General features: G+C 42.8%; 1 protein-coding gene and 1 long non-coding RNA gene across 7 annotated transcripts in view; one reads left to right on the top strand and one right to left on the bottom strand.

Moving 5' to 3' along the window:
* ARSA (arylsulfatase A) overlaps positions 1–14,541 on the bottom strand; it is a 92,856-nt gene that overhangs the window by 20,288 nt on the left and 58,027 nt on the right. For 5 of the 6 annotated variants that reach the window (XM_033959504.1, XM_033959502.1, XM_033959501.1 and 2 more), the window contains 3 exons: positions 8,779–9,226; positions 7,267–7,507; positions 1,501–1,719 (listed from right to left, as the gene is read on the bottom strand). In XM_033959504.1, coding sequence (XP_033815395.1) covers positions 1,501–1,719; positions 7,267–7,507; positions 8,779–9,041 — 723 coding nt within the window. In that variant the 5' untranslated portion in view covers positions 9,042–9,226. The remainder of the gene's footprint in view (positions 1–1,500; positions 1,720–7,266; positions 7,508–8,778; positions 9,227–14,541) is intronic. The other variant, XM_033959505.1, reaches the window with a different exon arrangement.
* LOC117367171 overlaps positions 2,745–14,541 on the top strand; it is a 56,485-nt gene continuing 44,688 nt past the window's right edge. Inside the window, exon 1 of the long non-coding RNA XR_004540707.1 lies at positions 2,745–2,921. This is a non-coding gene — a long non-coding RNA (uncharacterized LOC117367171). The remainder of the gene's footprint in view (positions 2,922–14,541) is intronic.

Below are 14,541 nucleotides of genomic sequence, written 5' to 3' on the forward strand. Positions count from 1 at the left end.
CCACTGTAGGCGTGGTTAATGCTAGAGGTGGCATTAGGCATCATAAGGCGCCTCCTTAGATGCAATTCTCTTAAAAGATAGGCACCAGACATGTAGACATTTAAAACCCTGGCCTACATGTCTGGTGCCTACCTTTCACACAGCCGCGATTCTGCAAACGGCGCCGTTGCGTGATTCATATGCTATCAGCGGCTGATTTCTAAGGTGGCTGCCGATACTGGCACCATTTACAGAACTCTCTCTGTAGGAACCCCTTTTCGCCCCATCTTTAGCTGCAGGAGTAGCAATTAAAATACAGTGCTCAGACAAACACTCCAAGATCCTGCCCATATTCCTCTGTCCATCTAGCCATACCCAGCATTATCTCTTTGCACTTCCTGCTTCTATCTGTCCATCTTTCACATCCCAGTCCTGACTGTGTGCCATCTTCAAGTTTTGAGTTTATTTAATCTTGATATACTGCACATCATAGCACATTTGCAAAGTTTACATATGATAAGTGTTCTAGACCAGTGGTTCCCAACCCTGTCCTGGAGGACCACCAGGCCAATCGAGTTTTCAGGCTAGCCCTAATGAATATGCATGAGAGAGATTTGCATATAATGGAAGTGATAGGCATGCAAACCTGCTCCATGTATATTCATTAGGGCTAGCCTGAAAACCCGATTGGCCTGGTGGTCCTCCAGGACAGGGTTGGGAACCACTGTTCTAGACAGTAAGGAACAACAGAAAGAGGCTAATGCATAGAAAAGAAGAGGCAATCACAATAAACGATAGGACAGAAGAGAAAAAACAATGATGAGAGGCTGAGAAGGGGAAAAGGATCAAGGAAGTGAAAGATCATTGTTCATAGGCCTCCTTGTAAAAAAAATGTTTTAAGGGCTGATTAAACCTATCTAGGGATGTCTCTACATGGAGATGGGAGGGCAGTGCATTCCATAGGGAGAGTGCTGTCATTGAGAAAATACTAACCCCCCCCTCGCCCCTTCCCTTCCCCCGTAACTCTTTAACTTTCCCGGCATGAGCAGCATCACTGACTTGCTGACCGCTCTCCCTCTGACATCACTTCCTAGGCATGGGACCCAGAAGTGACATCAGAAGGAGAGCCGATGCTGGCGCGAGCAGCAGGTTGGAGTAGCTGCTCGCAACGGCGAAGAGCTAGAGGTATGGTGCGTTGGGGGGGGAGGAAGTGAAGGCATACGCATGGCGGATGGAGGAGTGGGAAGAAGTGGAGGAGGAGGGGTGCCGGCATCCCCAAGACGGCGCCTGGGGTGGACTGCTCCCCCTTACTATGCCACTGGTTGGAACAACAAGCAGATTTTGTTGTAGAGATCAAAGAGTGTGAGATAGCAGAAGAGACTGACTGTCCTGGCACCTGGCTCTGGTTTTCCTCTCTTTCTTCAAGCACCAACACTGTCTGCCTGCACAGCATTTGAGTCAGGGCTGATTGTAACTGTTGAACACATACATTTCTGTGCCATATAACTAAGCGATGCTTACGTGGGAGGCAAAGTAAAGAAAGAATGGGAGTTTGCGCTGGACAGAATCGGAGATAAATTTCCAAGTAAAGTTCCGATAGAAAGGCACAAGGTCTGGGAACACGACTGGTTGCTGGATGATTCGCTCATTTAGAAAGACAGGGAGCAGAACATGGCCCTGGTCACAGTTTCCAAAACACTTTGTGTGAGGCAGGAAGCAGGTAAGGTTCTGGCAGGGACCCTGAGGACAACACAAGAACCAGGAAAGAAAACAATGACTTAGTAATCCTATGAACGAAACTGGGCCAGAAAGAAAAGCAATTAGATTACACAAACAAGTTACAAAGTTTATTGACTTTCCTTACTGCTGAAATGAAACAATAATAAAACAGGACAACCCCTTCCCAAAGGAAAGACAACCCTAAATAAAACTTAGGCCCACTTTTATCAAGCTGCGTTAGGGTTTAAAAAAAAAAAAAAAAAAAAAAAAAAAAAAATCGCTGGCTGCTGTAGTAAAAGCGCCAATGCTCATAGAATTCCTATGAGCGTAGGAGCTTTCACTATAGGGGCCAGCAATAAAAATCCCTAATGCAGCTTGATAAATGGGGGGCCTTTATAAATTAAAAACAGTACATAGCCCCTTCCCAAAGTCACCCAAAGGAAAAATAGCCATAAATAAAACTCTCAATTAAAAAACAATTCAAAGCAAACCCCCCCCCAAAAAATCTGGCATGATAAATCCAACAAAATTGCAAGAACACCCCCCCCCAAAGAGACCTCTAGTGATCTTCATAAATTACAACAAAAGCTCCAGTCACATTAATGTTTTAGATAAGCAAGACATATATTTTCTCAAACCACTAAGGGAATCCAATTAATAACAATTGTACCAACCCTTAGAATTAACAAACTAAAAAGGTATATCTTGTGATCAGTCAGGCTCCGTGCCTGACATGTTCACAGGGCAAAACCCCAAGAGAAGCAGGAATAGGGCTAAGAAAGTTGCTCCCAAACCCTGTAGAGCCCAGCAGCCCATGTTCCCTGATTATGCTAGGGAGAATGTCACTGAAGAGGAGTTTCTTTCTGACCACTCAGAAGCTGAGGAGATGGAGACTCAGCCCAGCTCTGCAAGCTTGATATCCAAACCTGTAAATATTAGGTTTAGGCAATCTGTCCCTGTGAGAAAACCTTGCATTTACCTGAACATCCACAGGGGGAGCCCAAGAGAGTCTCAAAGCAGTGGGGCTCTCACCCTGAAAAGCCAGTAGCTTTCTCTCCAGAGTTAGAGAGGACAAGGAAGGGGAAGGTTCTCTCTCCACTGCTCAGCAGCCAGCCAGACCAGAGCAACTTAATAATCTGGAGCTCATGGAGGTGGATGATTTAGCTCCATGCCAGGAAGCGGAGACCATCCCTCAAGAGGAGGAAATGGAGTTTTTTGACCAGGTATTTCCAGAACCAGAAGCCATGGAAATAGGTATTGCCTGCAAGGCCACTAACTGAAAACTTGTGTTTGTTTTGTGAGAAGTTTCCAAAGCTAACCACTGAACTGTTTTGAATGCTTTGGATTTTTGTGTAGACAATTTATGGGACTTGTGCTACAGCCTGTGACTTAATTTGAAAGAGGTTTTTTTTTTTCCTTTCTCCTTTTGCACTCCGCGCTGAACACTGGCTCTCAATTAGCCAGCGCTGTGCTTTCAAGGCCCTAGCAGTAGCCCACAAGAGAATTTATGCCACCACCCCCTCCTACATAAAATCCAAGCTTCCCATCTACACCCCCACTCGCAGCCTCCGCTCAAAATTGGAAATACGCCTATGCATTCCCCCTGGAAGGTCCCTCCTCTCAGAAACTGCCCGCAAACGATCCTACAGCCACTTCATCCCACATCTCTGGAATCAACTCCCCCCCCAACTCAGGCAACAGAACTCTTTATTGACATTCCGTAAAATGGTAAAGACCCTCCTCTTCAACTAAAGGTCTCCCTCAGTCTACACCCCACCTTAAACCCCACCTCTCTCTTCTCTCCCCTATTTAACTTCTCCCTAAATTTCAGTATAGTCCTCTCTTAGTCTGTACTCTGATAAATTGTCTGTACTCTGAAAAATTGTTTGTACTCTGATAAATACTGCACAGTCTTGTATGTCCAAGCATCTAAACCTATTGTACATCTTATTTGTCTAATTACTTCCACTGTGTATGTTTACTTGTAGACCGTTCTGAGCTACTGGGAGGACGGGATATAAATCTAAATAAATAAATAATGCAAGGCCCCAGGCGATGGCAGGGCTCTTTGGCTGAGATTTCATAAAGGACTTTCTCAGTTTGTTTTGCTTGAAGAATGTTTTGCTTTATGGAGCTGTATTTTTGTTTTGGTTTGGATGCAGTAATGCACAAGGATTGAGAACTGTACAATTGGGAGAAGTTTGTCAAGATCCCAGGTGGGAATATTTGAATGCTGTGAATAGCTTGAAGACAAACTTGGCAGCTCTCCTGCCCCAGCTCAAGAGCAGAGCTGAGGGACTTCTGAACATTTCTTTTTGCTTTGCTGTTTTGGTGAAAGTAATGCAGTGTGATAATTGAGCTTAAGCTCTCTTTTTGAGTAGGGCCCGATTCTAGAGTCCAAATAAGGCCTAGGCCCAGGTGGGGCCTAGCTACATAAAGCTGTGCTGCATTTGCTGAGGCATAGGGACTTTGGGATATCCTGATGTGCTATGCAGGATTTATACCTTAAATTTTTTTTAATTGTTTTTTGTTGGCCATTCTGTTTTTGCACCATTGAGGAATAAAGAATCCTGAACAATAATCTGACCAGGATTGAATGCGCCACATGTTTTGCCTAATTGCTTGATTTTCTTTTTGACTATTTTGTTGGTGAATGTGCCTGTGGGGATTGTCTCCATATTGAGCAGCACGCCAGAGCCACCCAGGACGCTAACAGCCTAGGTGATGGCCTGGTGGCTACAATCTCCAGTTCTAATTGTAAGGTGACAATTATTTTTTCACCTGTATCATCAGTCCAACTTTTACATTATTTTTATTATCCTATATAATAAAACTCTAGCCGCGCATGCGCACTCCTACTTGCGTGCTTCCATTTTCCCTGATCTGTGAGATGTAGGTCTGTGGCCGCAGGAGTTTGCATGCGCGCCTAGGGTTCTTTTCAGTTCGTCTTCGCTCCCCCCCCCACACCCGAACCCCCGTTGACCGTCCCATCCGACTTTCCCTTCTCGCGGTCTGGCCGGCTCCCTATAATAATGTTTTTGCATCTGTCCAAAATAAAGGTCTGCAATAAAGCAAACATTCTCTTATTTAGAATTTGATTTGGCACTTAGGAGACAGATGTTTCACTTACAGATGAAGGTAAGAGAACATTGAAATAAATGTACGGAGACCTCCCTGATACAGTAAACAAAACATGACTTATGTCCGAGTTGACTATCTCAAAACACGATTCCCACACGGCCCCTTGAAATTTACACAAACTGCAGAGAACAATTATTAAAAATGAGTTCCAAAAATAGCAATTGGGAGATTCTGGCCCCACCAAAAAGTCTATCTGCCAATGTGTGTCTTTTTTTGGACGTTTCTGTTTTGAAAATGAGCCCCGAAACATGCTATGACATGTATTTTACCCCCTTTCCTTGACCATGATTAGGGTCTAGGGAGACAGCTGAATAATGGACCATTAGTCCTATTTTATCCCCCTTTTTACAAAACTGTTGCATGGGTTTTAGTACTGGCCGTGGCGGTAACAGCTCTGACACTCTCAGGAATTTTATGAGAGTCAGAGCTGTTATTGCTGTGGCCGGTGCTAAAAACCGCGCTACTGTTTTGTAAAAGAGGGGGTTAATTAACTGTACTGTGTTAAAAAAAAAAAATAAATAAAATAATATATATATATATATATATATATATATATACTAGTCATTAAGCCCGTTACATTAACGGGTGCTAGAATACTGTTCACCCTCTATGTTGCCCCTTCCATTCACTGCCCTCTCTTCTCTTTCCATCCAGTGTGCGCCCCCTCTCTCTCTGTCCCATATGGCCTCTCTCCATCTCCTCTTTCCTTTTCCCTTGGTCTGGCATACCTTCCTCCTTCCCTCCATGCCCTGCCATCTGTTCTTCCCTCCAAGCCACTCTCCCCTGTGCTCACTTTCCTCCTTCAACTACTTCATCGGGCAACAGCAGCATTCACAATTCATTGCTGTTGCTGGCTTCAGTTATTCCTCTCTAGCGGGTCCTGTGTTCATGAAGTAGGCAGGACCCGCCAGAGAGGAAGGCCTGAAGCCGCAACAGCAGCGAATTGTAAACGCTGCTGCTGCCTGAAGCACCCGAGGCAGACGGTTCTCTCCCCTCCCAGCCCAACCCCCGCTGACTTTGCGACCCTCCCGGCGAGATGACTTTAATAGCAAACCTCCCTCCAGCGTTGGCAGCCGCAGCACGCTAAACAGGCTGGTTCGCGGCTTTCTTCTGCCGTTGAGTCTATCTGTCGCGTCATTGATGACATCATTAGTGACGCGGCAGAGGGACTCAACTGCAGGAGAAAGTCGCGAAGCAGCCTGTTTAACGTGCTGCGACTGCCAACACTGGAGGGAGGTTTGTGTAGAAGCGATATGTGTCTATGTGTCTCTTCCCCTGCAGTACCTTTGCAGCACTTTGCTGCGGCGCATCCTCCCATCCTGAGTCTGTTTCTCCCGCTTTGTGTAGCCGCCGCATACGCACTCTGGCCACGGACCTACGGATCAGGGATTACAGATCACACAGGTCTGAGTGCGCATGAGCGGCTAGCGTTTTATTATATAGGATAAATATATAAACTTATTGCAACATTGTTTATTTGGGAGTACCAAACAAAATATTGAGAAAGTTGGGAAAAATGCAGAACATGGCTGTTTGTCTGATATTTGGGCTGAGGAAAAATGACCACGTCAGTCCTTATTATCGAATGCTGCACTGGTTGCCTGTAGAAGCACGAGTAATATTTAAGTTTTCTTGTATCTGTTTTAAGTTGGTTTGGGGACTGGCCCCTATCTACCTTTTATCTCATTTTGAGCTATTCAACCCTACCAGGATAACCAGGAATTGCAATTTATTTACCTATCCTAAGATCATTGGCTATAGATACAGGTCTTTTTTGTATAGGATGCTAGCATTCCAAGCAAGTAAACAACAGTCCTGGTTGGGCAAATATATTAGCGGAACCATGCAATCTTACAGCGCATTTCGAAAAGAGATTAAGGCTGTACTATTTGATAAATTCAATTCTTAACTGAAGTTTTAATTTTAACAATAATTTTATACTGCCTATACTTTAGATAACATGTACTTTTATTCTCAATACTTTGTACTTCGCTGATTGTCCAGTTTCTCTTCTGTGTAAACCGCCTAGAAGTCATTTGATTGTTGGCGGTATAGAAGAATAAAGTTATATTATGTTATGTTATGATATATATATATATTTAATTTGTTTTCTATCTCATTCTCTCCAAAGAACTCAGAACAGGTTACAGGTTAAACATACAAAATATACAGCTAGTACCAATAAACATTTCTTTGTAATCCAAAAGTGCACCTATAACAAGCCCGAGGAGTGCACAAATTTATATACATAATTAAATTTACACCTTTGCCAAAGATTTTACCAATCCGTGTGCACGTATATATTTGTACATTTAAAAATATACAGAAAATCCCAAATCTGCTGCTCTCCCTGGCCACTCCAAAGTGACATATTCTGAGATTGCAGTAAGCAAGATCACCAAGCAAGCAGCTGAACCCACTACCCACCTGATCATGTGAGTAGGGCACTCCCAGAAAATGATCAAAGCCCTGCCGAGTGGGTAGAAAGCTGCCATTGACTCCAACACCCAGGTGCCACTTCCCGACGATGGCAGTGGCATAGCCCTGCATCTTCAACATTTCCGCAATAGTTATCTCGCTGAGCGGCAGGCCTCCCCGGGAGCCTGGGTAAAACACACCTGGATAAATCCCAGAGCGGGTCTGGTAGCGACCAGTCAGAAGAGCGGCTCTAGTAGAGGAGAAGGTAGGGGTGAGAAGAGAAAAAAAATTGAAACAAGGGAACACAGTCAATTCTGATGCAATACGTGCCCATTCCTTTTGAAAAGTTGCCCGTTTTCCAGGCTTTCTTTTAATAAATCTGTCCCTTGTTTTATATTCTGGCATATAGTTCCTGCCTTCTTGGTGTCTGCATTCACAGAAGAAAACACTTTAAAAACTATGGGCCTGATATTTAGCGCTATTTAGACAGCTGGGAACAGCTCCTGGCCAGCTATATAGCTGGCTACAGTGGCGTAGCGAGGGCATGAGGCGCCTGGAGTGATGGCGCCCTGCCCTCTTCTCCACCCCCCAGCTGTGCAAGTGCACCCCTTCCCTTCCCCCTATCTCTTTAACTTTGCCGGCACGAGCAGCATCGACAACCTGCTGGTCGCAGGACCAAAAAGTGACATCAGAAGGGAGCTGTAGTTAAAAAATGTTTCTACCCTCTATGACTGATCTGCTCTCTATCTAAAGTACTCAAATCCTCATCTATCGATATTTTAATTCACTCTCTAGTGATTTCTTGTATTGACTATTGTAATGCCTATACAAAGGGATCACAAAGAAAGAAATCCGATGATTGCAGATTATTCAAAATACTTCTGTTAAAATTATCTTCCAAGCAAGGAAATTTGACCATGTTTCACCTCTACTAATTAAACCACACTGGCTCCCTATCAAACACAGAATCATTTATAAAATTATTTTACTTACATGTAAAACTATTAAAGTCGTTAAATGTATTTTGCCTTTACTTTTTGATTTACCCTTGTATCTTGGAAACCTGACTGGTCTGTGATTGTCAAAGACCAGAGGTACCTAATCACTGATAAATTTTAGACTTCAGTTCACAAATATCAAACTCTCCCTTAATGTTTAATGGCAGACCTGAAATGCTAAGCAACTGCCTAGATGTTAGAAGTTTATGGCACCAAGTATTCAGGCTGAAAAGGAGCCTACTTCCACTTACTTTAATGCTGTTCATTGGTTTTGCTTCAAAAGAGCATCGCTAATGCACAGCGACCCAGCACTCCAGTCCCCAGGAAGCCCATTGGCTGTACATGCTCCAAAGGAGGATCTCTATTCTAACCCTCTGGTCCTGTCTATAGGCACCAAAATCATAAATTCAGCCCTAAGTGGTGACAGATTCAGGTGTTCTGTGATTTGCATACCAAACAGAAACATGCATACAAAATGTAGTTCTAGTCCATGGGTTCAAATCTCTGTGTACAGACACTGTACCTGGAGGGGCTGCAGACTGGAGAACTACTGTAGAAGTCAGTGAATCGGAGTCCCTCTGCAGCCAGCAGATCAAGGTTGGGAGTCAGAGACGATGGGTGCCCGTAACAGCCCGGGTCTCCATAGCCCAGGTCATCGGCAAAGATGAGCACAATGTTTGGAGGATGAGCTGCAAAGAAGACCGGCACTAAGCAGAGAGAAGCAAGGAGCAGTTGCAGAATCAACCTACTGACTGCCAATGTGCAGCAGGAATTAGGTCCTGTCATCTTTCTTCTTTCAGTGTATGGTAGATGTTGTACTCTACAAGCAGGAACAGCAGAGAGAATGAAAACACCAATGGCAAAGGATGTCCAAGGGCACCAATAGGTAAGACTAAAAGGACTTTGTTTTCCCAATAATGATTCTGACTTGACATGAATTGTGTTTCGACTGTGAGGCCTGCTTCAGGAGTCTAAAAACATACAAAATTACAATTAAAATTTGTAATGCTACATAGAACATCAAATGACATATTAAAAAACAATCAAATTTAATAGTATTTAAATGATTACATAAAAATGGCAACAAAATATATTAAGGATAAGCATAATAAAAATATATAAATATGAAATACGCTTGTATAACACTCACACATACAAATAATAGAACATATATAAAAATGAAATACAATACCAATAAATAAAAAGCATATAAATAATCATATTAGAATAGTAACATAGTAAATGACGACAGATAAAGACCCGAATGATCCATCCAGTCTGCCCAACCTGATTCAATTTAAATTTTTTAATTTTTTCTTCTTAGCTATTTTTGGGCAAGAATCCAAAGCTTTACCCTGTACTGTGCTTGGGTTCCAACTGCCGAAATCTCTGTTAAGATTTACTCTAGCCCATCTACACCCTCCCAGCCATTGAAGCCCTCCCCAGCCCATCCTCCACCAAACAGCCATATACAGACACAGACCGTGCAAGTCTGCCCAGTACTGGCTTTAGTTCAATATTTAATATTATTTTCTGATTCTAAATCCTCTGTGTTCATCCCACGCTTCTTTGAACTCAGTCACAGTTTTACTCTCCACCACCTCTCCAGGCATCCACTACACTCTCCGTAAAGTAGAATTTCCTAACATTGCCCCTGAATCTACCACCCCTCAACCTCAAATTATGTCCTCTGGTTTTACCATTTTCCTTTCTCTGGAAAAGATTTTGTTCTACGTTAATACCCTTCAAGTATTTGAACGTCTGAATCATATCTCCCCTGTCTCTCCTTTCCTCTAGGGTATATATATTCAGGGCTTCCAGTCTCTCCTCATACGTCTTCTGGCGCAAGCCTCCTATCATTTTCATCGCCCTCCTCTGGACTGCCTCAAGTCTTCTTACATCCTTCGCCAGATACGGTCTCCAAAACTGAACACAATACTGCAAGTGGGGCCTCACCAATGACCTGTACAGGGGCATCAACACCTTCTTCCTTCTGCTGGCTATGCCTCTCTTTATACAGCCCAGCATCCTTCTGGCAGCAGCCACTGTCTTGTCACACTGTTTTTTCGCCTTTAGATCTTTGGACACTATCACCTCAAGGTCCTTCTCCCCGTCCGTGCATATCAGCTTCTCACCTCTCAGCATATACGGTTCCTTCCTATTATTAATCCCCAAATGCATTACTCTGCATTTCTTTACATTGAATTTTAGTTGCCTGGCATTAGACCATTCCTCTAACTTTTGCAGATCCTTTTTCATATTTTCCACTCCCTCTTCGGTGTCTACTCTGTTACAAATCTTGGTATCATCTGCAAAAAGGCACACTTTTCCTTCTAACCCTTCAGCAATGTCACTCACAAACATATTGAACAGGATTGGCCCCAGCACCGATCCCTGAGGGACTCCACTACTCACCTTTTCTTCCTTCGAGCGACTTCCATTAACCACCACCCTCTGGCGTCTGTCCGACAGCCAGTTTCTGACCCAGTTCACACATGCCATACATGTTCACACATGTTCACACACAGTTCACAGAATGCCACACATACCACAAATTATGTAGTAATGAATCACTCCAGAGTTGATTTACCATTATAAACAAAATACTCAGCAGAGAGAAGTAGTACAATAGAATGGACTCTATAAAACATATAAAAAATCTTATTAAAAAACAGGGGAAAATGTTTACAAAAACAAACCTCAAATTTGTAGGAAACAAAGATTACTATTGCAAACATTATCTGAAATGTAGGTAAAACAAAACACTAACAAACATGTACAGCCCTGGGATAATGAACTTGTAATTATCCCCCTGTTCTACGAAACCGCGCTGTGTCTAGCGCAGGGAGCCGCACTGAATGGCATAGAGTTTCTATGAGCGTCAGAGCAGTTACCGCCGCTGCCGGCACTAAAACCCATGGTTAGTAAAGGGGGGGAAGTTATTTATTAATAACTGTACTGATCAACCTGTACTAGGCAATTCTATTGAATGTCTGTGTGCAACTGTCTATTGTAACTTTTGGGTAACTGACCCAACCAACCGCTTGTAAAGTAATCCGGCCTTGAATTGAATAAGTAAAGACAGAATAGAACATTTGATTAATATACGCTATAATATTTATTTATTTATTTAATGGAAAACAACTTTTTTATTGAACAGAAGAAATAACATGAGGCAGAACAACTGTTCAAGAATTATGCATCAACAACCCCAATTACTACCCCCTGGAATAACTCAAGAGGTAAAGCAAAGAAATTCCAACGTTGCAAGCCTACGCAACAGGAGAAGCTCCAAAAGGATCAATGCAAAAGACAAGAGAGTCAGGGCCCTGGACTATGATGGGTTCTGAGAGAAACAATGCGGGACCTCCCTCTTCAGAGAGCTACTATACATCAAACAAATCATATGCAAAAGCAGAACCAACAAAACAAGAGAGAGAGAAAGTGAAAAAAAAAGGAAAATGGGAGGACATGAGGAATAGTCAGGAGAGCCATAGCAGCAGGAAATCAAACCCAGGGTTGCCAACCCTCCACAGCAACAGGCGGATAAAACCTTTAAAGTATTTAGTATTAAACTGTGAATACGAGGAGATAAGGAATATATATATAAGGTCCCCAAACCTGCAGAAAAAAATTTAGATTGTCGTAAAGAAGCATGCAAACATTTATTTATTTAATTCGTTTTCTATCCTGTTTTCCCCAAAGAGCTCAGAACAGGTTACAGGTTAAACATACTGTAACCCCCTCCTTCTCAGCCTGAGGTAAAAGGTAATCCCTCTTGAAATAAGATTTATTTTGTAGTTGTGAAGACCGAGGGTTAAATTGATACCTTTCCCCAGGAGGAGTGATTTACATAAAAAAATAATAATATATGTAATAATAATGTAATATAATCTGGAAATAAAAATGTTAATTAAATTATAGCTGTGGGGAACTCTACCATTTTCACTTTTGGGTCGGGTGCATCTTTATAATATGCTCATTGTCCCGTGTTGGTTGTATGTCTTTCAGGTCCTTCCTCTTTATTTGACTTCTCAGGATGAACGTCGCCTGGACCGTTTGGTTCAGAGGTTTCTTTGGGCTGGGAAGTGGCTCATATGCCATATAAATTGGCAGCTTCTCCGTGGTACAAGGGTGGACTGGGTTTGCTGAATCTTCGTTATCTGACCATTGGATGTGGCATGTGACATATTGATGATCTTTTCCGGGATACTTCAGCTTTTACTAATACCTCTTTGGAACTTTTCTGCTTTCAGACTATTCATTTTAGTGTATACCTTCATTCTATTCCTTCTCCTTTGCCTGAGCCCCTCTCTAGCAAGGTGTTGCACCGTCTCTTGCGGAAGGTTTGGCACTGGGTCTGCAAATATCACTCTCTGCTTCTATTACTCTCTTTTTGCCTATCCGCTTTAATAGCTCTTTTCTCCCCGAGGTGGATGGGCCCAGTTTTGCTCGGTGGGAAACAGGGGGCATTCACTATGTGTTTCAATTGGTTGATGATGATGGGAAAATTAAATCTTTTGCACAGTTGCGGGTAGAATTTCATCTCCCGCCCGATTATTTTGCTTATATGCAAATTCACCATTACATTACTTCATTACCTTCTGGTTCTTTGACGGCTTCTTGCCAGGAGATGCTGTCTACGGCTTTTACCACTAGTTCCCAGCTTCCAGTTTCCCTTAAATTTCATCATTGCCATTTGAAGGATGAGTCCCCCTTGTTTGAACATGTTAAATTACTATTTACCCCCAGGATAGACGGAGGAAACAGACTCAGAAATGTTAGAGGAAATTAAATAAGAATGTAAGACAGGCAATGTAATAATCATGGGAGACTTCAATTTCCCAGGGATAGACTGGAACCTGGGTACCTCCAACTGCGGCAAGGAGACCAAGTTCTTGGAGGCGCTAGGGGATTGCTTCCTGGAACAAATGGTAAGAGAGCCGACAAGAGGAAACGCCACCTTGGACTTGGTCCTAAATGGCCTTAAGGGACCGACAAAAGAAGTAAAAGTCAAGGTCCCGCTGGGGACGAGCGATCACAACATGATCAATTTTAAACTTGACATCGGGAAAGGGAAACATACCAAAACCTTAAACTTTAAAAAGGGTAAATACGATAGCATGAGAGCCATGGTGAAACAACGGCTCAAAAACAAGGTGGACAAAGTTAAAACGGTAGATCAGGCATGGTCCCTACTGAAAAATGCTATCACGGAAGCACAAAATCTCTACATTCCACGGATTTCCAAAGAAAGGAAAACTAAAGGCAAAGGAAAACCAGCATGGTTACTAGACAGGTGAAGGAAGCAATAAAAGAAAAGAAGGACTCTTTTAAAAAAATGGAAACTCATGAAAACAACCGAAGCTTGGAACAAACATAAAGATGATCAGAAAAAATGTCATAAGGCGGTGAGGGATGCCAAAAAGGACTATGAGGAGAAAATAGCGTAGGAGGCCAAAAACTTCAAGCCCTTCTTTAGCTACGTAAAAGGGAAAAAACCCGCAAAAGAGGCGGTGGAACCCCTGGACGACCAGGGAAAAAAAGGGTACATAGAGGAAGACAAATAAATTGCAGACAGACTAAATTCCTTCTTTGCATCTGTCTTTATGAAGGAGGACACCAACAATCCCAGAAGCAGTGGAAGTGTTCAAAGGAGTAATAGAAGACAGCCTCACCACAATAGAAGTGGACTTGGATCAGATATACTGCAGATCGACAAACTTAAAAGTGACAAATGGATGGAATTCATTTAAAAGTGACAAATGGATGGAATTCACCCGAGAGTCTTAAAAGAACTGAAGGTTGAAATCGGAGAACTACTACAAAAACTTGCCAACCTGTCAATTAGAATTGGACAGATACCGGATGACTGGAAGATAGCGAATGTCACGCCAATTTTCAAAAAAGGATCAAGAGGAGAACCGGGCAACTACAGACCTGTGAGTCTTACGTCTGTCCCTGAAAAGATGGTTGAAGCACTGATTAAAGATAGCACAGTCCGGCACTTGGATACACACAACCTGATGAGAGCCAGTCAACATGGTTTCAGGAAAGGGAAATCATGTTTGACAAATTTACTTCAATTTTTTGAGACCATGAACAAACAAATTGATAGTGGATAACTGGTGGACATAATGGACTTCCAGAAAACATTCGACAAGGTTCCACATGAAAGACTTCTCAGGAAACTACAAAGCCATGGAATAGAGGGGGATATACAAAGATGGATAGGCAAATGGCTGGAGAACAGAAAGCAGAGAGTGGGCATAAATGGGAATTTCTC

Source organism: Geotrypetes seraphini, chromosome 9, assembly GCF_902459505.1.
Source record: "Geotrypetes seraphini chromosome 9, aGeoSer1.1, whole genome shotgun sequence".
Taxonomy (NCBI): Eukaryota; Metazoa; Chordata; class Amphibia; order Gymnophiona; family Dermophiidae; genus Geotrypetes; species Geotrypetes seraphini.